The sequence below is a fragment of the Lissotriton vulgaris genome, chromosome 7 (genome assembly GCF_964263255.1).
Source record: "Lissotriton vulgaris chromosome 7, aLisVul1.2, whole genome shotgun sequence".
Classification (NCBI taxonomy): Eukaryota; Metazoa; Chordata; class Amphibia; order Caudata; family Salamandridae; genus Lissotriton; species Lissotriton vulgaris.
Genome location: NC_141695.1, coordinates 338,659,362 through 338,687,169, shown reverse-complemented (window position 1 = coordinate 338,687,169; position 27,808 = coordinate 338,659,362). Strand labels below are relative to the sequence as shown.

Genomic DNA, 27,808 nt, shown 5'->3' with positions numbered 1-27,808 from the left:
CGATTGTGCCACTAAGGCTTTTGAGGGCTGGTTGCTGGGCAGTAAGGTTACTGATTATCAAGGATTGTATAATTTGATGATGAGAGAACAAATTTTAAACAATTGTCAGAACCAGTTGTTGCATCAGCATCTTGTCGACTCGGATCTGACCTCTCCCCAAGAATTGGGAAAGAAGGCAGACAGATGGGTTCGTACAAGAGTTAAGCAGAACCAGGGCCAGAATCAAGGTGGTCAGAAGAAAGCAGACCAGAAGGGTAAAGATTCTAAAGGGGAACAAAATGACCAGAAGTCTTCGACAGGTCCCCAACAACCCAAAGAGGGTGGGGGTCAGGCTCCCCAAAAGAAGAAAGAAGGCCAATCCAAAAGATGGTGCCAGTACTGTAAAAGTAAGTCTCACTGGTTTAGTGAGTGCACCAAGAAAGGAGGAGGGCAGACTCCTGCCACTGCAGCCCCTAAGGCACCTGTGCCCCCTAGTACAGTCAGCAGTGGTAGTGCGCCTCCCAAGGGTTTAGTAGGGTTAACCCTGGGTTCTGAGGGGCGTGACAACTTAGTTGGCACACTCACTCAGGCTGTCCTTGTCAGTACAGGGGACGCAGACGTATCCCCTGACGTAAGCCCCAATACTTTGGGCAAATACCGACAGACGCCTTTCATAAATGGAAAGATGGCTCAGGCCTATAGGGACACTTGTGCCAGCGTCACCATGGTGACGCCTAACTTTGTGGACCCTGGACAGATCATGCCAGGTACAGAATTCCTGGTGACCAATGCAAGCAATGTCACTACCAATCACAGTATGGCAATTGTAGCTTTCTCCTGGGGAGAGGTAACTGGCCAAAAGAAGGTTGTAGTTAGTCCAGACCTCCCAGTGGATTGTTTGTTGGGCAATGATTTGGAGTCGTCACAATGGTCAGAAGTGGAGCACCGGACTCACATGGAAATGTTAGGTTTGCCAGCACATGTGTTCGCCGTGACTAGGTCACAGGTCAGGAAATGCCCCACTGAACAGGTGCTGGATCCTGGAACAACGGACCAGACACCTCCCAAGAAAAAGAGCGGTAGGGTTAAGGCTGCGCCTTCCCCCTTGCCCCAGGTCGAGGATCAAGTCTCAGAGGAGGCTGACCTACAGGAATTGAGGGAAACTGAGCCAAGGGAATTCGAACTTGATCAAGTTGAATTCTTGGGTTCAGGGGGACCCTCAAGGGAAGACCTGGGGAAGGACCAGTTAGACTGCCCTTCTCTTGAACCCCTCAGACAGCAGGCTGCTGCTGAGGCTGCTGGGAACGCCACAGGTACCCACAAGGTATACTGGGAAGATGGACTCCTGTACACTGAGTCAAGAGACCCCAAGCCTGGCATGACCAGGAGGCTGGTTGTACCCTTGTCTCAGCGTGGTTTCCTACTTACCTTGGCCCACGAGATTCCCTTAGCAGGTCACTTAGGCCAGACGAAAACGTGGGACAGGCTTGTCTCACACTTTCACTGGCCTCACACGTACGAGGATACCAAGGAGTTTTGCCGCTCCTGTGTCACTTGCCAAGCCAGTGGTAAGTCAGGTGGCACGACAAAGGCCCCCCTTATACCAATGCCTGTGGTGGGGGTGCCCTTTGAACGGGTGGGGATCGACATCGTCGGTCCCATGGAACCACCTACAGCATCAGGGCACAAGTTTATACTGGTGGTAGTGGATCATGCCACCAGGTATCCTGAAGCTATTCCCCTTAGGACCACTACAGCACCTGTTGTGGCAAGAGCCCTAGTTGGAGTGTTCTCCAGAGTGGGCTTCCCTAAGGAGGTCGTCTCCGACAGAGGTGCAAACTTCATGTCGAGCTACTTAACTGCTATGTGGAAGGAATGTGGTGTTAACTACAAGTTCACTACACCCTATCATCCACAATGCAATGGGCTTGTTGAGAGATTCAACAGGACCCTAAAAGGGATGATTCATGGACTACCGGAAAAGCTTCGGCGTAGATGGGACGTCCTGATCCCCTGCCTCTTGTTCGCCTACAGAGAAGTCCCACAGAAGGGGGTTGTCTACAGCCCTTTTGAACTTCTGTACGGGCATCCTGTAAGGGGACCCCTGTGTTTGGTGAAGGAAGGATGGGAGAGACCTCTCAAAAAGCCTGCAGCCAACATAGTGGACTATGTGCTTGGCCTCCGCTCGCGGATGGCTGAGTACATGGAAAAGGCATCTGAAAACCTTAAGGCCAGCCAAGAACTCCAAAAAGCTTGGCCTGACCAAAAGGCTGTCTTGACTGTTTACCAGCCCGGACAGAAGGTGTGGGTGTTGGAGCCAGTGGCCCCAGCAGCACTCCAGGACAAATGGTCCGGGCCCTACACCATCCTGGAGAAAAAGGGAGAGGTCACCTACTTGGTCGACCTGGGAACTCACCGGAGCCACCACAGGGTGCTTCATGTCAACAGGCTCAAGGCATATGTCGACAGGAAGGACATGAGTTTGCTCATGGCCTTAGATGAGGGACAGGAAGAGGAGAGTGACCCTCTCCCCGACCTGCTCACTCAGAATCCTGACGATGGTTCGGTAGATGGTGTTGTCTTTTGTGGCAGCCTCTCCGAACATCAACAGAGCGACTGTAAACAGGTTCTTCAGTCGTTCAGGCATATGTTTTCTCTAACACCCAGTCAGACCGATTGGTGCACCCATGAGGTTGACACTGGTGACAGCTTGCCAGTCAAGAGTAAAATCTACCGGCAGCCTGATCACGTTAGAGACTGCATCAAAAGTGAAGTGCAGAAAATGTTGGAGTTGGGAGTCATTGAACCCTCGGATAGCCCTTGGGCTAGTCCCGTAGTTCTAGTGCCGAAACCTCACACCCAGGGTGGTAAGAGAGAGATGAGGTTTTGCGTAGACTACAGGGGTCTCAATGCAGTCACTAAGACTGACGCCCACCCAATACCAAGGGCAGACGAGCTTATCGATAGATTGGCTTCGGCCAACTACCTAAGTACGTTTGACCTGACCGCTGGGTATTGGCAAATCAGGTTAGCTGAGGACGCCAAGCCTAAAACCGCATTTTCAACCCCTGGTGGGCATTACCAGTTCGTGGTGATGCCCTTTGGTCTGAAAAATGCACCTGCCACCTTCCAACGGTTGGTGAATCAAGTCCTTACTGGGCTGGATGACTTCTGTGCGGCGTATCTGGACGATATTGCTGTCTTTAGCTCCACCTGGGAGGATCACCTGGTCCACCTGCGGAAGACGTTAGAGGCACTGCAAGCAGCAGGTCTCACTATCAAGGCCACAAAGTGCCAGATAGGGCAGACACAGGTTGTGTACCTGGGCCACCTTGTAGGTGGAGGTCAGGTTCAGCCACTGGAGAGCAAGATACAGTCGATCAGGGACTGGGCTCCTCCAACCACCCAGACTCAGATTCGAGCTTTCTTGGGCCTGACTGGTTACTATAGGAAGTTTGTCAGGAACTATGGTTCAATTGTGACACCATTAAACGAACTGACAAGTAAGAAAATGCCAAAAAAGGTTCAGTGGACAGCGAGCTGTCAAAAAGCATTCGATGACCTAAAGCAGGCCATGTGCACGGCGCCTATCCTCAAGAGTCCGGACTACTCCAAACCATTCATTGTCCAAACAGATGCTTCTGAGTTGGGTGTGGGAGCTGTTCTTTCTCAACTGAATTTTGATGGTCAAGACCAGCCCATTGCTTTTATAAGCAGAAGGCTGACCCCTAGAGAGAAGAATTGGTCAGCTATTGAGAGGGAGGCCTTTGCTGTGGTTTGGGCCCTGAAGAAGCTGAGGCCATACTTGTTTGGTACTCACTTCAAGATTCAGACCGACCATAAGCCCCTCTTGTGGCTAAATCAGATGAAGGGTGAAAACCCCAAACTGCTTAGGTGGTCCATTTCCCTACAGGGGATGGACTTTACAGTGGAACATAGACCTGGTACTGATCATGGCAATGCCGATGGGCTCTCCAGATATTTCCACTTAGAACAAGAAGACTCACCTGGTCAAGGTTAGCTTATTGTTCCGACGTTTGGGGGGGGGGTCATGTAGGAGAGTAGGGTCTGCAATCCTATGATCACCCAGATTTTTTGCTTTTGTTTCACTGGTTTACGACTTTCTCTGGCTGTGGGCCTGCCAATCAGACCCACAGCCTGGCTGTTCTCTTTCTAAATTACGATATGTACCCTAGGTGCATTTACCAATTGGTACTGGGCCACCTTATCAGACCCTGTAACTCAGGGCATAGGTGTACCCAGGGCCGCCAGGGGCTGCAGCATGTATTATGCCACCCCTGGCTGGCCTCCTAAATTTGACACAACTGGCTGCACGACAGCTGGGGCGAAGCCGTGTAACCACCCTTCGCTTTAGGTATAGTAGCTCTATATCTAACCATACAATGGACACCCGAGTTCCTATCAGTCACTCCTATGGCAGGCCTTAACAATCCTGAAGGCAGAGTGCGTGGGCTCGTGTGAGCTAGGTTCAGGCCCGAGCCGAGCCCGGTTGCAGCTTGCGGAATCAAGACCCAATAGCTGTTCCATGATAACGCGTACCATATCGGTAACTCCGGTGTCGCGTTATCAAGGCATGTCGAGTAAGGTGTCATACGAATCGGGGTGCTGCCCTCTCACCAATTCTGGCGATGAGGTTAGCATCCCACCCTTCCAGAGGGACACGACATGTACGTAACTGTGAACCCCGGTTAAAGTTAACTGAAGCCTCAGCTCCACAAAATGGATGCTGCCACCACAGACACGAGTCTGACCTCCTGCTGCTGGGAGTCCTTCCAGCGAGGAGCACTTGGACAAAGGGTTTCCTGTCGAGGGCGGTGTTCGCACCGTCCCAGACAGGGTTTGTGTATTCTGGGAAGGTAGGGCTTTGGCGAGAAGGTGACTGCGGAGTGGCACCCCGGTGCTCACTACGCATCTGCCGGTTAGAACCAGTTCCAGGGGCGACAGCCCTGGCCTGGGGAAAGTCCGGCAGGGGAGAGGGGCGTAACTACCCCCCTTCCTGGTCCCACCCTTAGGGCAGGACCTAGTCATGTACCCACCCCTTTCTTTAGAATAAAGGCCGGAGCGGGGACCCTTCCAAATTAGATCATCTTTGATTCAAGAACTACTTTCTACGAAAGGACATTCAAGACTCTTCTCAAGATTTCTCCCTTGTGACTAAGGAGTAGTCACCCTGCATCAGCGGGCACCAACTAAGAACTCTGCGGTTTGCTGTAAGTCCTTCCTCAAGGAATCCGACGGCCCAGCTCGACGAGAACCGGCTTCCCTGGCACCTCTGACCTCTACCCACATCATCAGCTCAGCTGTGATCCGTGGGTGCGACGAGACCTCGAGGGACCGGCCATCATCAGAACCTGCACGCTCTTAAAAACCAGCACGACCATCGAGGTAACTCTCTGGTGAGTGCTCTGGGATCCGAGAAGCCCCGACCCTGAGCCGCTCCAGCACCGAAGTGCAGTCTCCCAGCATCTCCACGATCTGCGTGGGGCCCTTCTGCTCGCTGCTCAGCACGTTGTCTGGTCACTAGCCGCTGGCTTGTGCCCTTCTGTGACGACATCCGAGAATCATCACTGCTGGTCTGGTTGCTCCAGACTGGCCCTTGCTTCCATCTTTGCGAGAAGCACCCCGGACCCTCCTGGTCCACTCAAGACGCCATCTTAGGCCCACCACGTGGCCCTGAGAACTGCCAAGGCTTGTTGCCCCATCCTGGGCCCAGCGACGCCGACAGCATCATCCTTCGTGGGACAGCTCGCACCTCCGCCGTGGTCGCCGACAACGCCTCCTGGTCCGTGAGACTGCCGAGCCTAGCGTCGCCCACTCACCTGGTCGAGGTGACGGCCAACCGGTGCCTTCCTGGTACCCTCTGACTACTGGCTAGTAGTACGAACTTGGTCCCCTCTGCTTTCAGGTTTCTTCAATCTCCGATCCAGGCTTGGATCTCTACGAACTATTCAGCACTGGTCGCCGGCCAGCAACTCCCTCTCTTCCGGCTCCTGGCTCGTCAGCGGAGACCCCGACGCCTGTAAGACTTGTGCAGCCGCAGCCCTCGTGGCTAGGTAACTCGGCATTTCGGTGCCTGCATAGCCTCCTTACTCTAGGGTCCCGAGTCCCTCGCTTCCGACTTGCCTTATCGGGTCCGCCCGAGACCTTAATCTTTCCGTGTCCTCGGACACTTGTTTTAATTGTGCACTTGAAGTATTTGCTAAAGAGATTTGGTTTGTGCTTAGTACCCTGTCCTCATAAAGAGTACAGGGCTGTTGTGATTCTTAATAAATATACTGTTTATTTTCATAACACTTGTGTGGTGTCCTTTCACTGGGTGTTCAAGGGGTACATGTGTGGTAAACAGCTGGCTTAACACGCCCTCTTGAGTCTTTAGCCTTAGACTGCTCGTATCCACGCTACTAGGATAGCTGGTCTATAGGTTGACTTACAACCAAACACCATAAGGGTCGTTGGAACGATACATAGCGGTCGCTAGAATAGCGAACGTTGCATATCGGGCCAACTTCTCACAGCAGTGTATAAGTGCTAGGATCACTGTTCCCACTAACCTGCGCGCCTGCGCTCGCGCGCATTGAAGGCACCCCAAGCGCGCGGTGCTTATTATTTAGCGCGCACATTCTGAGACTGTTCGCGCCGCCGCTATTAACGTGCGAGCGGCGCGAAAACCCGTAATTTGCTGTTCACTTTCACGTGCAAATGGCCCTAGCACTTGCACGATTCCTTTCCTGTCAGTGCGCCGCTGCGGGGCTGATTGAGGGCCATTGAGTTAGTATTCATTTTAATTGCAGCGCACACGGAATGCAATTAATATGAATACTACCTCAATGGCCCTCAATCAGCCCCGCATCTGTGCACTGTTAAGAAAAGAAAAACTGAGTTTCAAACACGACGTGTGCTTTAGCGCACGCGGTGTTTGACACTCAGTTTTTCTTTTCTTAACAGTGCACAGATGCGGGGCTGATTGAGGGCCATTGAGGTAGTATTCATATTAATTGCATTCCGTGTGCGCTGCAATTAAAATGAATACAGACGCTGAAGAGAAAGGGAAGAGGCGCCTGTCAGAAAGAGGTTTGGAGAGGAAGAGGGCGGCGGATCCGAGCAGGGGAAGAGAGGCCGGAGCGGGAGGGGCATACCTGCCAAGGTTTAAGATTCCGATGTGTGACAGTTTCATAATTTCAGTGCGATTATGAGTAACATTTCAAAGACTATGACTGACAATTTCTCGTGAGGAAAATCAAGCAATGAAGACACAGGAAACATTAAAATATTAGAAATTACAAAGGAGAGTGAGGCTGTGGCACGCACAGATAACAGGCTGTATTTCATTATGTAGGAGTTTCAATCCCAATAAACATAATTACCCGAGCTGGGTGGCCGACCCCAATCGGTGAGCGGTGCCCCTACCTGCCCAGCAGCAGGCACCAGATCACATCAGCTGCTGCAGGCAGCCTGAAACTGAGCTACAGGCGCTTCTGGCAGTGACCTCCAGCTCAGCTCTGGAGTTGCTGTTGGATCCGGGCCGACACTGCAGGCAAAGATGATGGTAAGGGACCCAGCACAAGGACCTCAGATTCCAGACCCTGCCCTCTCAGTACATTTGTGTTAACAATGACAAAAACTCAGGGCTGGCAACTAGTAAAACACTGTCTACTTACGGATCTTTAGTCAGATTGGCCCGTCAGCGAGTCACACTGCAACAATGCAGCTGTGTACTCAGGCCGCAAGCCGCACACCCTGCGGAAATCTGCCTTGGTCTTAGACTTTGGTCTAGGTTGCTGGCTGTCCTTGGCCGGCTCGGAAATTATAATTGAATGCCGCTGACCATAAATAAAGAAGAGCACCGGTGGACAGGCTGGTCATATGGAAACAGTAGCATTGTAGACCGAGCTGCAGCATGATTCTGGACGGCCTAAGTTCCTCGCAACCAAACTACCCGCTCTGGCAGTGTCAGCCAGCAGGACGTGACGTACTACCGCTGCCCCTCGGTAAAAGCTATAGGAATGCATAGTTTTAGGAATACAGAGGAGGCCTTTTGAGAGCATGCAATCAGAAGATGTTAAATTCTAAAAATAATTATGCCATTTGCATATGGGATTTCGCATTGCACTGTAGTATTTGTATAGCACGTAGTCCCCCTCACTCCCCCAATGTGGGGTACCCAAGTGCCTACTTACATAGACTGCGTGCTACTCATGTCTAAGTCATACACTTGGAGTCATACCAATATCAGAAACCTCATTTCCAATACATTAAATCAAGACTCTGTACATTAGCCTAGGAGCTGTTTTTTTTTGGCTGTACTGTTGTTTGGAGGCTTTTGCTACCAGCCTTTGCCAAACACAGATTGCCAGCCTTTGTCGTGGGCCCCTCCTTCCCATAAAAATCAGCAAAACATAGGGTCTGGGCCTCTCTCTGATGTCACGTGAGTGACCCGGCCCAAGAGGGAACCGATGTCAGAGAGGCCCTACAACATGAAACATGCAGTTAGATACCTCACACGGCGCTGATCCGGCCATCTATTACACCTTCTGAGCATTACTACCAGCTAGCACCTGAACGCGCGGTGCGAGACACAGGCTGGTAAATTTAACATGTTTCAGCTGCAGATGGGAGTCCGATTGTGGTGGTTATCCCTCTCCATTGCCATTGGCGGCAGCGATACAGACTCTGCCAAGGCCACCCAGGAGGCTGCAGGCACTGGCAAGATCAGGACACGAACCACTGTGGGCCACTGGAATAGGAGTTTACCGCCCGGTGGCCCCAGCCCGCCTCCAGTGTTTTTAAGGATGGACAGTGAGTTCCCCCACTCACAGGTAGCCATAGCCACGCCGCGATCACTGAGACAGAAGCCATATCACACACTGTGCAAATAGTGGGACACCTTCCAGTACCCAGATGCCCGTGTTATCTTTCTTATTAGCATACCAGCTTGAATACACACCTCCCGCCCAGCATCCAATGAGCACCAGACAACTGGCAAATGCCTGAAGAAAAAGTCAACACATAAATAAAAGGCATTGTCATTTACAATACCAGTAGCTCAAACTCGTCGTAAATGTGTGACCTATTGCACTGCAAATTCTTGTTTTATAATGTTTTTCCCATCCTGCTGGAGTCTTGCTGGAGTCAATGCGGCCCCTGTACTCCTGTGGGCCAGAAAATGTTTCAGAATTTGGCCCCAGGGGGGTCTCTCTGATATAAAATACTGTATATAATATCTGTTTTAATATTCAGAAATTTGCACACGTACAAGAAATAATACTTTTAGAATGTCAGAGTTTTCTTTATGTGAAAGAAAGAGTATGCTGATATCTTGGAATAGCTGTGATGATGGGGCACGGAGGGCCTGGAACAATGTAGCCATGCATCACCCCGAAGGTAATAAAATGCTCACTGCCCACATCCACGTGCATTTGGAGTTTCTATGATTGCATAATATTGCTTGCTATTTCCATTCCTTATAAATGAGGCGTGGTATATAAAGGGCTATACAAAAACACATTATTGTTCCTGCTATTATTATTAGCACACCAGAAGAGGTTGGGCATCACAGAGAATTGTGGGACAGGTGACAATGAGACAGAAGCCAGGGCGGAGGCAGGCCGATTAGGGAATAAGTGCCAAGAAGAGAACCGAGGGTGGAGGGTGAAGGTGGGATGAAGAGGAACTGCGCCGTTGTCGGTAGTAGCTGAGCTCTGGTGGCATGGTGCCACCCCTCCCACAGTAAGCCTCACAGCAGCTGGCAGGCCATAGATATCCACCAACACCAGCTCCTTGTGATCGGACCAGTGACACTGTAACTCCTCTCTTGGCCTTCACTTCATGCACCACCCACCGCCCTAGCCAACCACAGGCTGGGATTTCTCATCCCTGCTTTGGCGACAGTTGTTGTTTCAAAGGAGGCGACAACGGAGAGAAACCGCAGCTATACCGAATGTGCATGAGCAACATTTCAGCGCCGGTGCACGGCCAGAAATCAAGGGACCCAGAAAGACGTAACCACACCGACGTATAAAAGCAGCGGAGCAACAGCCGGGCAAAATGATAGCTGCCTCGAAAGAAAACCAAAGTGTGAACGCACTTCTAGATGACATAGCCTCATTCCATAACCATGGTTAATGTCACTCAGCGGATTTAAACAAGCATAAGCCTCTGTGTATCCAAATTGCAAATCTGCCTTAAGACCCTTAATGTGGCGCTGTGGGTGTTGAAAAGCACAGTATTTTCAACAAAAGTTTGGAGGGATATTTGGCGCTGCACACACGCGCAGTCTGGTTTCTGGCGCACATAGCCATGGCTGCAGCGCACAGAGACCCTAAACTGCCGCACACAGAGGAAAAAAATTAGAGGGAACATTGGCTAGGATACAGATGTTTTACTTCCATCTCTATAGGCAAACTGGCTGTCATCTCTCCCTGGTAGCGGTGCATCCTTTACTCCATAATTGATGTCTCTTGCACATCCTCGTGAGTTGGTGTGCAGTGATGTGTTAATCTGTAGCGGAGTGTGTGTGTGTGTGTCGTGCCCATTCGGGACACCTCATTCAGGGGTGTACAAGATTTTTGTCTCATTAGCACAAGCTTGGATACTTGGAATCCTGTGTACTATAATTCCTGCAAGAAGTAGTGTGAGATTGCATAATGAAGAGTAGAGCTATGTGCATAGCTTGAAGATTTGAACAAGACCGGTGTAATTGAATGGTTTGTGTGAAGTACCCATGAAGTAATCTTGATTGCTCAGTAGTGACGCGGTCCCTGCAGCCCAGCAGTTGTCTCGGCACCAAGACCGATCAGAAGAATTGTCTACACTTTGGAGATTTAGACACATTTTCCTGTCTCCGATCCACCACTGCACAGGGAGTGCTCAAATATGCCATTCTGAATTCCAGAGAGGTATAGAGGTCTTTATTGTATCCCCAGCACATGGTCTGATTGTGTCAATCAATCAATCACAGCATTTATATAGCGCACTTCTCACCCAGAGGGTCTCAAGGCGCTAGGGGAGGGGGGTCCGCTACTGCTCGAACAGCCAGGTCTTGAGTTGCTTCCTGAAGGTGAGGTGGTCCTGGGTCAGGCGGAGGTGGGTCGGGAGGGAGTTCCAAGTCTTGGCGGCGAGGTAGGAGAAGGACCGTCCCCCTGTGGTGGCTCTTCAGATGCGGGGAACGGCGGCGAGGGCGTGGCCGGTCGATCGAAGCTGGCGTTTGGGAGCGTAGAAGTTGAGGCGGCTGTTGAGGTATCCTGGGCCTTGGTTGTGTAGGGCTTTGTGTGCATGGGTGAGGAGACAGAAGGTGATTCTCTTGTTGACCGGGAGCGAGTGCAGGTCTCTCAGGTGTCCGGAGATGTGGCTGCGATGGGGGATGTCCAGGATGAGTCGCGCTGAGGCGTTCTGGATCTGCTGGAGTCTCTTCTGGAGTTTGGCAGTTTTTCCGGCGTAGAGGGAGTTGCCGTAGTCCAGACGGCTGGTGACGAGGGCCTGTGTGACCGTCTTCCTGGTCTCGGTGGGGATCCACCGGAAGATCTTACGTAGCATGCGCAGGATGTTGAAGCACGACGAGGAGACGGCGTTGACTTGTCTGGTCATGGAGAAGGAGGAGTCCAGGATGAAGCCCAGGTTGCGTGCGTGGTCTGTTGGTTTGGGTGTGTTGCCTAGGGCGGGGGGCCACTAGGAGTCGTCCCAGGCGGAGGGTGAAGATCCCAGGATGACGACTTCCGTCTTGTCCGAGTTCAGTTTCAGGCGGCTGTTCTTCATCCATTCGGCTACCTCTTTCATCCCTTCGTGAAGGTTGGCTCTGGCGCGGTCGTTGGTGAGGTAGAGGATCAGCTGGGTGTCGTCGGCGCAGGAGATGATGTTGAGGTTGTGCTGGCGTGCGATGTCTGCGAGGGGGCTCATGTAGACGTTGAAGAGGGTTGGACTGAGCGAGGAGCCTTGAGGAACGCCGCATATGACTTCGCTGGCCTCTGATCTGAACGGGGGGAGGCGGACTCTCTGTGTCCTTCCGGCGAGGAAGTAGATGATCCACTCCAGTGCCTTCTCCTGGATTCCGACGTTGCTGAGGCGCTGCACTAGTGTACGGTGGCAGACCGTGTCGAAGGCCGCGGAGAGGTCTAGGAGGATGAGGGCTGCTGTTTCTCCGTTGTCAAGCAGGGCTCGGATGTCATCGGTGGCTGCGATCAGGGCGGTCTCGGTGCTGTGGTTGGCCCGAAAGCCAGACTGCGAGAGGTCGAGGGATCCGTTCGTCTCGAGGAAGGCTGCCAGCTGCTTGTTGACGGTCTTCTCGATGACTTTTGCAGGGAACGGGAGCAGCGAGATGGGGCGGTAGTTCTTGAGGTCGGTGGGGTCGGCTGATGGCTTCTTTAGTAGAGCGCTGAGTTCGGCGTGCTTCCAGCTCTCCGGAAAGGTGGCGGTGTCGAAGGAGGTGTTGATGATGTCCCGCAGGTGGGGTGCGATGACAGCGTCGGCCTTGTTGAAGACGTGGTGAGGGCAGGGGTCGGTCGGAGATCCGGAGTGGATGAAGTTCATTGTGCTAACGGTGTCTTCGGTGCTGATCGGGGTCCAGGCGCGGAGGGTGGTGGTGGGGGGCGGTGGTTCAGTCGTGGCGTGCGTCGGTTGAGTGCTGAAGCTGTTGTGTATGTCCGCGATCTTGTTGTGGAAGTAGGAGGCGAGGGAGTTGCAGAGGTCTTGCGACGGGGTGATGTCGTTGTTTCCGGCGTTGGGGTTGGAGAGCTCTTTAACGATGTTGAAGAGTACCTTGCTGTTGTGTGCGTTGTTGTCCAGTCGTTCCTTGAATGCAGTTTTCTTGGTGGCGTGGATCAGTTGGTGGTGTTTTCGGGTGGCGAGCTTGAGGGCAGTCATGTTGTCCGGTGTTGGGTCTCTGCGCCAGGCTCTCTCGAGGGCTCGGCAGTTCTTCTTGGAGCTCTTGAGTTCGTCGGTGAACCATGGGGCTTTTTTGCTGCCGGGTCTGCTAGGCGGGGTCCTCAGGGGGCGAGGTCGTCTGCGCAGTCGCTGATCCACTTCGTGAGGTTGGTGGCCGCTTGGCTGGGGTTCGTTGCGCTGGTGGGTGTGTTCTTGCTCAGGGAGGTCGCGAGCTGGTCGGCTGTGATCTTGTTCCAGCTTCTGCGTGCAACCTGTTGCTGGTGGTGGTGGATCGTGGTCCTTCTGAAGCTGAAGTGGACGCAGCTGTGGTCCGTCCAGTGGAGTCCTGTGGCGTGGCTGAAGGTGATGTCCTTGCTGGATGAGAAGACTGGGTCGAGTGTGTGTCCGGCGTAGTGGGTGGGGGTGGTCACCAGCTGCTTGAGTCCGAGGTTTGCGAGGTTGTCCAGCAGGGTGGTGGTGTTGCGGTCGTAGTTGTTCTCCAGGTAGAAGTTGAGGTCCCCGAGGAGGATGTAGTCAGCGGAGGGGAGGGCGTGCGGGCTGACTAAGTCGGCAATGTCCTCGCTGAATTGTGTGCGTGGTCCCGGGGGTCTGTAGATGAGGGTGCCTCTGAGGGTGGTCTTGGGGTTGATGTGGACCTAGAAGTGCAGGTGCTCGGCGGGTGCGAGGGTGTCGTCGGTGTTGGTCGTGATGCGGATGGTGTTCTTGTGGATGATGGCGATGCCTCCTCCAGTCTGGTTGATGCGGTCCCTCCGGATGATCTTGTAGCCGTCTGTGATGGCGATGGCGATGTCGGGCGCTGAAGAGGCGTTCATCCAGGTTTCCGTGAGGAAGGCGACGTCTGGGGCTGTGGTTTCGAGCAGGTTCCAGAGCTCGACGGCGTGTCTGTGGACGGAGCGGGTGTTGAGCAGGATGCATTTCAGGTGGCTGCTGCTGTTGCTCGTCTTGGTCTTGGTCGGTGCTGGAGTAGTGCAGGTCCGGATGCAGGTGAACTTGCAGGAGTGGCAGCAGAAGGGTCCGTGGGTGCGTCTCGGGGTGGCTCGGTAGCAGCCCGGGATTCGGCCGGCGTTGAGTGCGTTGAGTTCAGTGGCGTTGTAGGTCTGGCGGGTGGGCTGGTGTCTGCGGGGGCCAGGGGTCCTGGCACTGGGCGCGGTCCAGGCGCGGACGGGCGCAGATGGGCTTACCTTTGGCGCACCTTCGGCGCGCTTAGGGAGCGCCCGCTGCGCGTGCGCACGGTCGCCATTTATGGCGAAGTGCAGGGAGGGAGGGGCAGCTGGGAGGCGGTAGCGGGGAGGAAGGGGGCCTGTCTACACTACCGGCGGCGAGAAGTGGCAGCGGGGTGGGTGGGTGCAGGGGAGAGCAGCACAGGGGGGGGATACTAGCACAGGAGACAATGTAAACAGCACAGATACAGTAACAAGAAAAGTAACAGAGATACAGTAAAATAACGAGCAAAGCTACACAATGGCACAAATGCGGCAAAACAACGAGCGGGGGCGTGGCCCGAGGGCGGGAAGGCTCAGCGAGGCTGAGAGTAGCAGCAGGCGGGGGCACACGCGGCAGCTGGTGGCCGTGCGGCGCGGGGTTGTCCTACAAGTAGGTCACACTCACCGGTGCCGCATGGTCGCCATTTATGGCCAAGTGCAGGGAGGGAAGGGCAGCTGGGAGGCGGGAGCGGGGAGGAAGGGGGCGTGTCTACACTCCCGCCGGCGGGGAGCGGGGCGGGTGGGTGCAGGGGACAGCAGCACAGGGGGGGGATACTAGCACAGGAGACAATGTAAACAGCACAGATACAGTAACAAGAAAAGTAACAGAGATACAGTATTGTGTGTTGGCTGATGCCTGCCTTCCTGATACTCAAACCAGTTGAACCAGCTTTCTAGCCCATATAGTTCTGAAGATATTGCTGTTTGAAATCCGATGTGTTCCATCACCGAAGTCTAATTTCTCTTTGTAACTGGTTAAGCGTTGTTGCCCTATGGTTGCCTCTGCCACTGTAAAATCTTGACTGATTGGTACCCATGTGGATCATCATTGGGCGTTGACCCACTATGGCACATTCCCCCATTGACTAGCAGTAAGACCAGTTGGGACCTTAACTGGCCTTGGAAGTTCGAGCATTGTGTGTGTCTGTCTTCATTAGCAATGTTTCCTGGACCCCGGTTCATTGTTAAACTGGTCCTCTCCCAAAAACAACACTTTTGATTTCATTTGGCGGATCACTTCGTGCTTGGATTTTTGTAGAGCATTTTAGAACCCTAGTGTGAAATTCCTGATTCATGCCCATATATAGGTATAAATCACCCTATCCTTATATAGGCATAGAAATCATAACCATATTTAGACTTAGCCTATGCAGTCCAAATACGGCATGGCTACTTCCACTAGTTCCGAAAATCCACAACAACTTCTTGGAAAAACCCGCCTTCAGCAGTCAGGGACTTCCCCTTGCTTGAAAATTGATTTGTTCAAGTACTCATGGAGTTTTCAAAGAACTGAGTCTTTGATGACGTTATTATGTCCAACCTTACGTCAAACTCTGCACCTTCAAGGTATAAATATGCCCACACTTGCCCAGGCAAACACACAGTGGTTTGGAGCAGTTTGACTAGCTACCTACACGACACAGCTCGCCGCAGCAAGTGCTGAAGGAAGCCGACCCTCCAGCAGACGCACTGAGAGGTGCTGTCTTTTCTCTTGCCGAGAAATCCAGCTCCAGTGTTTCCAAGCTACCCTTGCAGGTTGTTGGGAAATAGAGTCCTGAGAGAGAGACACCAGACCTCCTACATTCTGAACCAAAGTACGTTGCTGATTAGACCCTTAGAGAATTCTTGGATTAGATTCTTGGCAAAGAATACTGAAACTAAGCTACACCTCACTTACTTCTTCCCTCGTACTAGACCTCGGTTAGGTACACCAGGGTAGGCGTATTTTTAAAGCACCAGTTGAGTACTTTTTAGTGTTTGTTATTTATGTATGTTATTTTATATGGCTTAGAAACCATACCATGCTTTTACAGTATTATTTTATAATACTCTTCGTACTGTATGCATTGTACTTTACCAACTAGTATTTCGATTGTAGCAGTTCATTTCTTCTGCATGAGAAAGAAAACTGTTCAATAAATACTTTTATTGAAAACGCCTGTCTCTCTATTTCTCTGCACCTCTGGTGAAACGAAGCATGCACGATTGACTGAGTGAAATAACTATCTATTGTTTCCGCGACTCTAGAGATACATTTCTTATTCTTGGAAAGCAAAGTTGTCCTGTTTATGCGGTTGTCAGAAACTAATCCCTTCTTTTTTATTCGAGAAAGTTTCTAGTGACCTCTGAGCTAGCTGGCAATCACAATTAAGTCTAATATATTCAATAGAGACCTAGTCGACCTCAGTCCTATGTCAAATCTATAGTATATATTATTCCAATGCGCAGAGCCTATTGGGAATCTAGGAACTACACTACAGGATCGTGGGTTTGAAGGAATGTAGATTTATGCTATATTGGAGGAAAACTCAACAGCTGGGGCCTTATCTGACTGAGATGTGCAATATTTAATCTAGAACCAACGGACATTTTGTAGCAGGGTTACTACATTGTGTTCTTTTGGCCAAAGTTGTTTAAGTTTATTTGAACGCAGTCTTTAAAATAACCTTTGACATAGGACAGTGTTATTAACAATGTTGCCACTATCCAAACATTTGGTGGTGTATCTCAGCCTCAGACGGTGAAAGCATTGTTTGGTTTTTGTGTATTATTTTAACTAGGGGTCATTGTTTCTGTCGAGGCCAGTGATTTGTAACATGGACAGACATTTTAGTGAATGGTAGGAGAGCAGTTGTTGAGCTGGAGACCAGTTTCTTTGGCAACCTGTTTGACATCAAGCTGTCAATATGGTAACAGCCCCACCTTAAAAGACTGGAGCTCGACCCATGGGTTTGATCGCTGATTTTCTTTCAACTGGCCCCACACACAAAATATACCATAATAGAGCTTGTCTTACTGCCAGTGTGGTCTTTAGGCTTGGTTGCGTAAATTACTGTATGAAAAATAATATGGTTTGCCTAAATAAAGCCTTTCCGTCGGTCAAAGTGAGCACCAGAGAATACTGTGCTCACGGTCTGCTGAGCCATATAAAGCAGCATTAGTGCATACATTCAGTGTAATTAGTTGCCTTATTTTAGGCTTTGTCTGCTTTCTTAAATACTCATTCTTTATGTTTTTATTTCTGTGGATTTGAGATGTTCCCGTGGAAGAAATATAAACCTCCTAAGGGGTTCACTGGTACACCTGGTCCTTTTAAACCAACAAAGAAGAAATTGGTACAGAAGCCGTAATATAGAAAATAATTTTATTAACCTCAGATGAGAAAGACTGTCACACAGTACCCTAAGGCCACTGTAGGAGGCATTCTAAGGAGTACAGAGAACAGGGGCCTTATATATGCATAGGTTACATTAGTCGGCATAAAACCAAGGATGAGGTCCTTGCACATACAAGAATACAAATTGGCTAATATGGGTATACAACATTTGCTTGCTCAACAAAGTGGGACCAGACACATTTCTCCTTACATCAGCAAGAATAGACTGACAGTTCTAACAAAAGAGCAGATGCAATCTGACAGCTAGGCCTTTCTGACCATGTGCAAGGCTCTGAAAGAGGGAGAAAGCACATGGCTAACTCCGATGGCAGCCAAGTACAAAATGGCTTTCAGCTCCTGCTAACAGCTATCCCTGCAATCCTTACTAAGTTTGAGTCATCCGTCCCCAAGCTCTTCCTATTAAGATCACAATATACATGCACATCTTGAATCAAAACGTTTTTAAGTGCAGTTTTACACTTGTTAAAATTCTGATTACAAAAAATGACAACAGCAATCTCTTGGTGCAGGCGAGGCCAATTTATGATTCTTCTTTAATTGAAGTATCTGCTGGAAGGTAGCACTGCTTCTTACTGGGGAAATGTTCCTCGTTTCACTTGCTGGACAATTTTGCATTTACCCATCTTGGTTCTCGCAGAGGGAATCCAAGTGTATAGGAAAATCAGACTTGTTGCAATAAAAAAAAAACTTTTTATTGAATATGCTCAAGGTCTCATTCAATAAACAGCAGTGATCAGCAGCAATCAAGAATAAACAACCGTACATATTACTTTTATAGCAACTCCAGGAGCGGAATGGACAGTTAATGCAATCGGCTTTATCCCACCCCGCCCGCTCACTGTACATATTACTTTCACAGGAACTCCAGCAACGGAATGAGCAGTTAATGCAATTGGCTTTAGCTCACCCCCGCCCGCTCTGCCCGGTATCTGTGCCAAGGGCCCCACACCTTTTTCCATTTCTTGACACAACCTCTGGATTTATAGACCATCTCCTCCGCCCTTTGACACCAGTCCAGGTCCCTAATCCATTGCTCCCATGGGGGTGCCTGCGCCCCTCAGTAGACGGCAATGTTTTATTTCACCACTCCTGTAGCTAGCCAGATCTCGTTATATCTGGACCAGTCAGTAGCCCCTCTAATCATTAACAGCAACCACCTCGGATCCACCGGCACCGGCGAACCCACCACCAATTACATTTAATTTACTTCATGAATTGAGTCTCCTCTTGTTATTTGGAAATGTAATCAAATTCAGGTGTTACTAAGAACTGTAAAACTATTGGAAGAAACGTGTGTGTGCTGTTCAAAATAAAGCACTCGTATTTTCTGTCCTGACTGTGTTTTTGTTGGTGTTTAAATTGCACAGTTATTAAAAGACACTTTTTAAAACATAGATATAAAATGTTTTTAATTTGATGTGATCCTTTTTTTCCAGTTTAAAACATGTTCTCATAATGTTTCTAATCCTGCTCTCTCTATAACATCTAGTGTAATCGGTGTATTTTGTCACATTGTTGTTACCACCAAGAACAGAATCTTTCAGGTGTAACTTGCCTGTGCAGTATGAGAAATGCATTTCAATCAATCAAAATCTTTATTTGGAAACATGAAAAGCTTCCATAAAAGCAGAAATACATTTAAAATAGTTTATAAGCGCCCATTGAGTTACACCTGTGTGAGTTTAGACCAGATTTGCATTCTGTTTGTCAGGTCACTCCTCTTACGTATTTCAGGGAATGCTTACAAGTGTAATTTATGCTAAACATCACCAGTGACTTTTAACCACCTGTTTTTTTGTCACATACCAATGCCTGACTCCCTTCTGAATTCAAGTGTATCTTAAGCACATTTTTGTTGTAACTTTTGTAAGCTTACTCCTAGAAATATCCTTTGTAAATCACACCCTTGTTAGGGCTGTCCTGATGGCAGAGCTGTCTGATAGAGCTTTTGTAACTACTTCTCGAAAATATACACAGTGGACTTCAAAGGAGTAAACCTCTCTCACCTCCTGCTACTGGCTTTTTATTGTATCATCCTGCCTCCCAGGGAGAGAGTACTTATGTTACAATTCGGGAGGCGCTGTTATACATCTGAATGGCACAATAATTCAGCACACTGCCACAGTCAGTCCTTAGTTTCACACATACATTCTGAATACAGAGGAGTTCTATTTTTTTTTTTTTTTTTTTTTTTTTTTAGCAGCATATGGCATTTTAGGCATTTTATTGGAGCATAGTGTAGCTGCGATGTTTCAATGTCTAATACAGCAGTTCTTGACTTTTTGTTTTCTGTAGGCCTAGAGTGAATTACTACATGAAGGCGGGGACCCCACCCAAGTACTTTTTATGATTGGAACCTTAAAATAATACACAAAAACAATTGTCCCTCAAACAAATACGCACGTTATGAAATATTTTGTTTAGTTCACAAACAAAAACATTAAACCAGCATTTGCAATGCAATAGGTCTCGCATTAGGATAGTTTAAGCTATTGGTATTGTAAATGACAAATTTTGTATTTATGTGTTGGTTTTGAAAATAGCTAAATTAAATAGCTTTGTCATTTACAATGCCAATAGTTTTAACTTTCGCAAATGTGACGCCTATAGCATTTGTAATGCAATGTGTTTGCGTGACTTAGATGTATTGATATTACAAATAACAATGGCTTTTATTTATTTTTAAAAATTAATGCTTAAATAAAAGTTATTGTAATTTATATTGGCAACAGCTTAAACTTTTGTAAATAACTTCTGTGAAGATTATATTCAGTGTATTTTATTGTGACGAAAATCCAAGAACAGAAGTGAAATATTAACATCTTTTTGTGACATTTGTAATAAAGCTTGAAACATTGAGATAACATATTTGAACCAGCTGTTGTTGAATGGTTGCACAGATTGATGTTGTGGTGGCGACGAGTCATGTTGTGGTGGCGACGAGTGATGTTGTGGTAGTGACGAGTGATGTGGTGGCGACGAGTGATGCTGTGGCGTTCAGTGATGCTGTGATAGTGCATAGTGATGTTGTGGTGGTGCTGAGTGATGCTGTGATGATGCAATAGAGTGAGTGCGATAGATAGATAGAGGGAGGGCAATAAAGGGAGGGCGATAGACAGACTGAGGGCGATAGACAGATAGATGGAGTGAGGGCGATAGATGGAGTGAGGGCGATAGATGGAGTGAGGGCGATAGATGGAGTGAGGGCGATAGATGGAGTGAGGGCGATAGATGGAGTGAGGGCGATAGATGGAGTGAGGGCGATAGATGGAGTGAGGGCGATAGATGGAGTGAGGGCGATAGATGGAGTGAGGGCGATAGATGGAGTGAGGGCGATAGATGGAGTGAGGGCGATAGATGGATGGAGTGAGGGCGATAGATGGATGGAGTGAGGGCGATAGATGGATGGAGTGAGGGCGATTGATAGATGGAGTGAGGGCGATTGATAGATGGAGTGAGGGCGATTGATAGATGGAGTGAGGGCGATTGATAGATGGAGTGAGGGCGATTGATAGATGGAGTGAGGGCGATTGATAGATGGAGTGAGGGCGATTGATAGATGGAGTGAGGGCGATTGATAGATGGAGTGAGGGCGATTGATAGATGGAGTGAGGGCGATTGATAGATGGAGTCAGGGCGATTGATAGATGGAGTCAGGGCGATTGATAGATGGAGTCAGGGCGATTGATAGATGGAGTCAGGGCGATTGATAGATGGAGTCAGGGCGATTGATAGATGGAGTCAGGGCGATTGATAGATGGAGTCAGGGCGATTGATAGATGGAGTCAGGGCGATTGATAGATGGAGTCAGGGCGATTGATAGATGGAGTCAGGGCGATTGATAGATGGAGTCAGGGCGATTGATAGATGGAGTCAGGGCGATTGATAGATGGAGTCAGGGCGATTGATAGATGGAGTCAGGGCGATTGATAGATGGAGTCAGGGCGATTGATAGATGGAGTCAGGGCGATTGATAGATGGAGTCAGGGCGATTGATAGATGGAGTCAGGGCGATTGATAGATGGAGTCAGGGCGATTGATAGATGGAGTCAGGGCGATTGATAGATGGAGTCAGGGCGATTGATAGATGGAGTCAGGGCGATTGATAGATGGAGTCAGGGCGATTGATAGATGGAGTCAGGGCGATTGATAGATGGAGTCAGGGCGATTGATAGATGGAGTCAGGGCGATTGATAGATGGAGTCAGGGCGATTGATAGATGGAGTCAGGGCGATTGATAGATGGAGTCAGGGCGATAGCTAGATGGAGTCAGGGCGATAGCTAGATGAAGTCAGGGCGATAGATAGATAGATTGATGAAGTCAGGGCGATAGATAGATAGATTGATGAAGTCAGGGCGATAGATAGATAGATTGATGGAGTCAGGGCGATAGATAGATAGATTGATGGAGTCAGGGCGATAGATAGATAGATTGATGGAGTCAGGGCGATTGATAGATGGAGTCAGGGCGATAGCTAGATGGAGTCAGGGCGATAGCTAGATGAAGTCAGGGCGATAGATAGATAGATTGATGAAGTCAGGGCGATAGATAGATAGATTGATGAAGTCAGGGCGATAGATAGATAGATTGATGGAGTCAGGGCGATAGATAGATAGATTGATGGAGTCAGGGCGATAGATAGATAGATTGATGGAGTCAGGGCGATAGATAGATGGAGTCAGGGCGATAGACAGATGGAGTCAGGGCGATAGACAGATGGAGTCAGGGCGATGGATGTTAATGTTAATGTTAATGTTATGGGTGTCTTATATAGTGCTCGGCTACTCCAAGGAGTGTCTCGGCGCTTTCTAACCCACAGCAGACTACTGAGGGCAGGCAGAAAGTAGAAAAGAAAGAAGCAGATCACTGTCCATAGAGCCACGTCTTCAGACCCTTTCTGAAGGCCAGCAAGTTCGAAGTACAGCGGAGCGACAGAGGGAGGGTGTTCCATAGCTGGGGAGCCAAGCGTTTAAAAGAGCGTCCCCCTACCCTTGCTTTCCTAACAGCAGGGACAATGGCAAGACCAAGAGATTCCGATCTGAGGGATCTAGTTGGTTTGTAGAAAGCAAGACGTTTCTGAATATATTCAGCTCCCACAGCATGGAGTGCCTTATGCGCCAGTGTAAGTGTTTTAAAAACAATCCGCTTCCGAATAAGGAGCCAGTGTAGGGAATGTAGGAGGTCCGAGGCTCTCGCTCGGCGAGGTAGGCCAAAAATCGCCCGTGCCGCCGAGTTTTGGACCACCTGGAGTTTTTGTAGTAGATAGTCCGGAAGACCCAAATATAAAACATTTGAGTAGTCCAGCCCAGAACAAATAAGAGCCTGGACCGTAGTCTTCCTATGCGCCAGCGGGAGCAGGGGAAGGAACTTGCGTAACATTTTGAGGAGACCATAGCAAGTGCCAGTCAGTCCAAGGATCTGGGAATTAAGCGATAGGCTGTTGTCAATTTGGACCCCCAAGTTCTTAGCAGCCAGAGAGGAGGACGTAGGAGGGAACATGTTCACAGGCCACCAATCCTGCCAGCTCCGGTCAGCCTGACACCCGAAGAAAAGCACCTCTGATTTATCAGGGTTGCACTTGAGGCTATTTCTCTGAAACCATTCGAAAACTGCCCCAAGACACCCGCGGATGCTCTCTCCGTCGAACTCAGCCCCCTTCCCACAAGTGAAAAGGAGCTGGGTGTCATCGGCGTATGACACGATGTGAGCCCCAAAGGACTCCGCCAGCACCGCCAAAGGGGTCATAAAGATATTAAAAAGAGTCAGGCTAAGCTCCGACCCCTGAGGTTCTCCGACCTCCAAAGGCGGCACTTCGGCTGAGTATGGGGGGGCCCAGACCACCTGCCGGTGACCAGCTAAATAACATCTAAACCAGCTCAGCACCGTCCCTCTCAGACCGATCTCATGGAGTCTGCTGAGGAGACCCTCATGAGGGACGGTGTCGAAAGCCGCCGACAGGTCTAACATTACCAACATGGCCCTTCCTCCTGCGTCCAGCACTTCCTTAATGGCCTCATTAACCTCCAAAAGTGCCGTCTCGGTGCTTAGGTTGGATCGAAAGCCCGACTGGGTGGAGTGCAGCAAGCTATGAGTTTCAAGAAAAGAGGAGAGCACAGTATGAACACGCTTTTCCACTATCTTTGCGAGAACAGGCAGGAGGGAAATCGGCCTATAATTGGCATAGATCTCGGGGTCAAGGCCAGACTTTTTAAGGAGTGGAACAACCATCGCCTGTTTCCAAACCATAGGTACCACACCACTAGTCAGTGACAAATTAAGAATGGGATTAATCAGCGGGTTCAGAACCTCCGCAGCCCTAGCCAGAAAACTAGCAGGGCAGGGCTCAGAGGGTGAGCCTGACTTGAGTTTAAACAGGAAGTCCTGGGAGATAGTCAGAGATAGATGGAAACTCAGAGAGAAAGAGTCCAGGTCCAGCTGTCGAATTCAGCTGGTCCCTCGGGATGGTAACAACACTAGGGTCCAAGAAGGATAAAGAGTCTTGAATCCGCTTAATATGGATAGAGTCAGGGCGATGGATGGATAGAGGTGTAAAGAGAGAGGTGTAGAGAGAGTTATCTCAGCGAGACCTAAAAATAGCAATTTTAATCGGAATATTCGATTGGTTAAAAAATATTTTTCTAAAGACTGAGCAACATGCTGTTCACTAGCACATTATTTTTTTTTTTTTTTTGCTCCAATGTCTGCTCTTATTGTGGACAGATACCAGTGCTTCAGTTAAGGCCTCTTTTGGTCCTGTTGCTGCACTTGCACTGCCAAATCAATCTGGATACCAACTTAATTTTTAGCATCTGGTTTAAAATTCCCTCACATTCACAGAGCCTATTGAAATTATTAATTTAGCATTTTTATGTAATTATACATTATTAATCTGCTGTTATTTAATTTATTAAACAGCCAGGGATCCATGAGTAGGCGTCATGGACTCCCAAGGGTCGGCGAACCACAGGTTAAGAAGCACTGGTCTAGTCGCTATTATACTGTGTAGGAAAGTAGGACCTGCTTTCATTGTCACCCCCGCTTTTTGCTGGTGTCATTGTTTTTCTGACTGGGATCCTGCTTATTAGGATCCCAGTCTCTGTGCTTGTTCCCTAAATTGTACATGGTGAGTACTTGGGTATACCCAGATTGGCTACTGATGTACCATTGTAAGTCCCTAGTATATGGTACTAAGATACCCAGATCATAGGTACACCAGGGGTGCCCTATGGGCTGAAGCATGTATTATGCCACCAATGGGAGACCACTCATATTGTGACTACAGTCTAGCACCACTTCGTACAGATACACATTTTCTTATATCTGAGGTCCAAGGTTGTGGAATTTAATCAAATATCTACTTGTCCATGGGGCAGAGTGCTTCTTAAATCTACTTGTCCTGTAACAAAATCCACTGGTCCGTCCGTGTTGTGCCATGTAATGTAATGTGGCAACAAAGGATGGCGGCAATCTTATTATATATTAGAGCTCTAAAATAGCCTCTCCGTTTATGCCAGGGTTCCTTCAATAGTAGGGTTTGAATACTAGCAATTCCCTTATGTTGGCACGTTTCTTCAGATCTACATACTGGGGCTGAAGGTATTGGTAGGCAACAGTTCCAGGGTTGGAATGCCCCTTTGAGTAACTTGCATGTTTAGAGTTTCCACCAACACTTCTCCAATACTTCCCCATTCTGAGAAAGGTTGAAAATTTACCCCGGACAATGGCAGACATGAAACTTCTTCCAGGGTTGGGAAAAAAAGTGGCTGGGTGGGAAAGTGAACTTGAAAACACTCAGATTTTCGCTTGAGCAAATCTACACCTGGATGTTTGCTCATGCTGAAATGAAGTACACAAATGTTTTTTAGGATTACTATTTCTTGGCCTACTTGTGTAAAGTCTTGTGAATTCACACAAGTTGTATATCTGCACTTTAATGCAAGAACATGGGTGCAATTTTGAGACTTTATTTAATAACTGGTCTCCTAATTAGGTCTGGCGATAACCATTGACCGTTTGTGTTTATTAAAATTCGGACTCCAATCCAATCCATGAGTACTCTGGATGGATGCATGTCATGTGGCTTCTACCTGATAGTTTTTATGTCAATTATGAGGACCAGAGCTGGTACTTACTGAGTTTAGGCACTGTTTCTATATGTGAATTTGAAGCGAATAGAACTGTGAAATAGTACATACTAATGTATGCTAGTCTATGAATGGATAAAAAGAGTTAGTATGGCTAAGTAGGAAATCTTTTGGTGTGAACGTATGGCAAAAACTGCTCAAATGATTGCAGCAAATGTGCAACTGCACCTATGCGTGGGCTTACAAGAAAATACATTGGTTTGCTTTTGGATTGGTCACTATTGTACTTGAACACATGAAGTATGGACATAGGAACTGACGAGGTTAAAGGATGCTATCATTTAAGGGTGCAGCCTTGCATAATCTACTCAATATGCCCTCGAGTCCACACTGGAACATCAGAGGAGTACCAGCCCACAGTAATTGGTGTTAAGCAACAAGCCATTTTATAAACTGTGAGGTGTCCATCCAAAAATGGCAGGGAGCAACCCATGAGAATGGGCATTGTGCAACCAGCCAAGGAAATGCTCGTACGGACAAGAGATGGTAAACTATAATATAAGCTCTTCTATTTTGTGCCTGGGTAATCCACCCATGTGTTACATGGAGAATATAGGAATCGTCATTATACATACTTTAGTGATCACCTTGGAGTGACATAAATGATTCAACCCTGACAGTGTGCAACCCATACAAGTGGGCTTTATTCAACCGGCAATGATACTTGCTTATAGGAGTTCACCCAGAAGTGATAGAGATGAACGCAGATTAATGGTCACGATACACTAGCCATATGCAATCAGCCACATTAAATGCAAAAGTAATACTACTAAGTGTGGCTGGTGCAACCCTTTTTTATGTGTCCAGATCCAAACCAGGGGTAGCCCTATTGCAGCCAGACCAAAAATGGTCTTGGGAGCCAATAGGCAAATGGCAGAACAGCAACAGGTGATCTGTGGTTTACTGACATTTTTGCTCTGTCTGGCGGGTCATATATTACTTTGATTCTTTTATTTTTTGTAAATGGCATATGGTGTTAGCTTTTATTATATAAATGTTCTTTTAATGAAGCATAATGCCTGTATGCTTTTACAAAATGATTGCAATATTATAAATGGAACATCTGGTTTTATAATGTCTTACCTTATCATACATCAAGACAGAGCTCTTAGCTTTGTCATTGTTTTTTTACAGCTTGTAGAAATAACAAAATAAGTTGAGCAGCAATGTTACTGTCTCTTTCTGTTTCCACTTCATAAAGATTAATTTAAATATGGAGGCAGACTTCTGAACAGAGTTGTAAGTGGAGCTTTCAGTCACATTTAAAATAAAGTCCTAAATATATTATGTGAGGCATACCAATTACTGCAATTGACATTGTGTGGTATTTACTGTGTTCCAGAGTATCTTTAGATGTAAACATTTTCCTTCCTAAAGTATACATTGTCGTCTTGTATGTGCATCTCCATTGTTCTTTTTTTAGGTTTTCATTTTCTCTTTTATCAATTCATTTTTATATCACTTAATGTGACATACAGTAGCTGGCTTACTATGTTGAACTTTAGAGTCACAAATATGATTCAATTGAGAGTCCTCTCCACATACCGACTGGTTAATGTTCTCCTTTGGATGTTTCAGCATTGTAGTACCGTTGACGGCCTTCAGTAGCCAATATTTTTCACACGTGCTGGCTTCGATATTTATAGCTGTTTTCTTCACTAGGTGCCCATTCACATATCCGAGGGCTGGGTTTGGACGATGCCTTGGAACCTCGACAGGTATGATGTACTATTTAGAGCTTCTGTCATAGGTGTGGTTGTCCAGTGTGCTAGTGCTGTAAGCACTAACATGATGCTATGCCTTTGTACTGTATGAAGTTACTGTTGAGCATGGGCCAGCAATCGGGAAGTGTCAAAATATTGTGGTATGGATTGGTATCTGTAAAAGTGAACATAACCAGATGCAGCATGCAATTTTCCCTGCCTGTGCCAAGGATTCACAATAGATTGGTAGGGTGCAAATGGATAGTACATCGCAGTAGAGGAGGACTGGCCAAGACGTGTCCAGGTTTTAGCAAGAAAAGTTTAACTGTTTAATGGATCCCCAAAGAGTTGCACCATGATTACAGTCATACAGTAGGGCAAGGTGCCTCTCCAATAGTGGGTTCTCTGGGGCCAAGCTCTCGGCCTAATTTAAATATGACACTTTGCTTTCCTTGTCGGAGTCACGAGTAGTAACATTCTTGCTTCCTCCCCCACCATTTCTTAGATATCAGTGGACACATCTCAGTATGCTGATCTTTCCCATGCCATTATACTCACCTTTTGTGAAAGTTCTCAGGGTTGTGAACTTTAGGGCTTGTCTAACAGTTGCCATTAAAGTCTGCTGCCTCATTTCTCCAAGGTCTCACAAGTGTTATATTTTCCTTCCCAGCACTACAGTTTGACTCACATGGGGATTCAGTGTT

At 48.3% G+C, this 27,808-nt stretch overlaps 1 protein-coding gene across 2 annotated transcripts in view; it reads left to right on the top strand.

Annotated features, from left to right (window-relative positions):
* Positions 1-27,808, top strand: part of RUVBL2 (RuvB like AAA ATPase 2) — a 169,498-nt gene that overhangs the window by 7,922 nt on the left and 133,768 nt on the right. For both annotated transcript variants that reach the window (XM_086930199.1, XM_086930198.1), the window contains exon 3: positions 27,064-27,119. In XM_086930199.1, the coding sequence (XP_086786325.1) occupies positions 27,064-27,119 (56 nt within the window). The remainder of the gene's footprint in view (positions 1-27,063; positions 27,120-27,808) is intronic.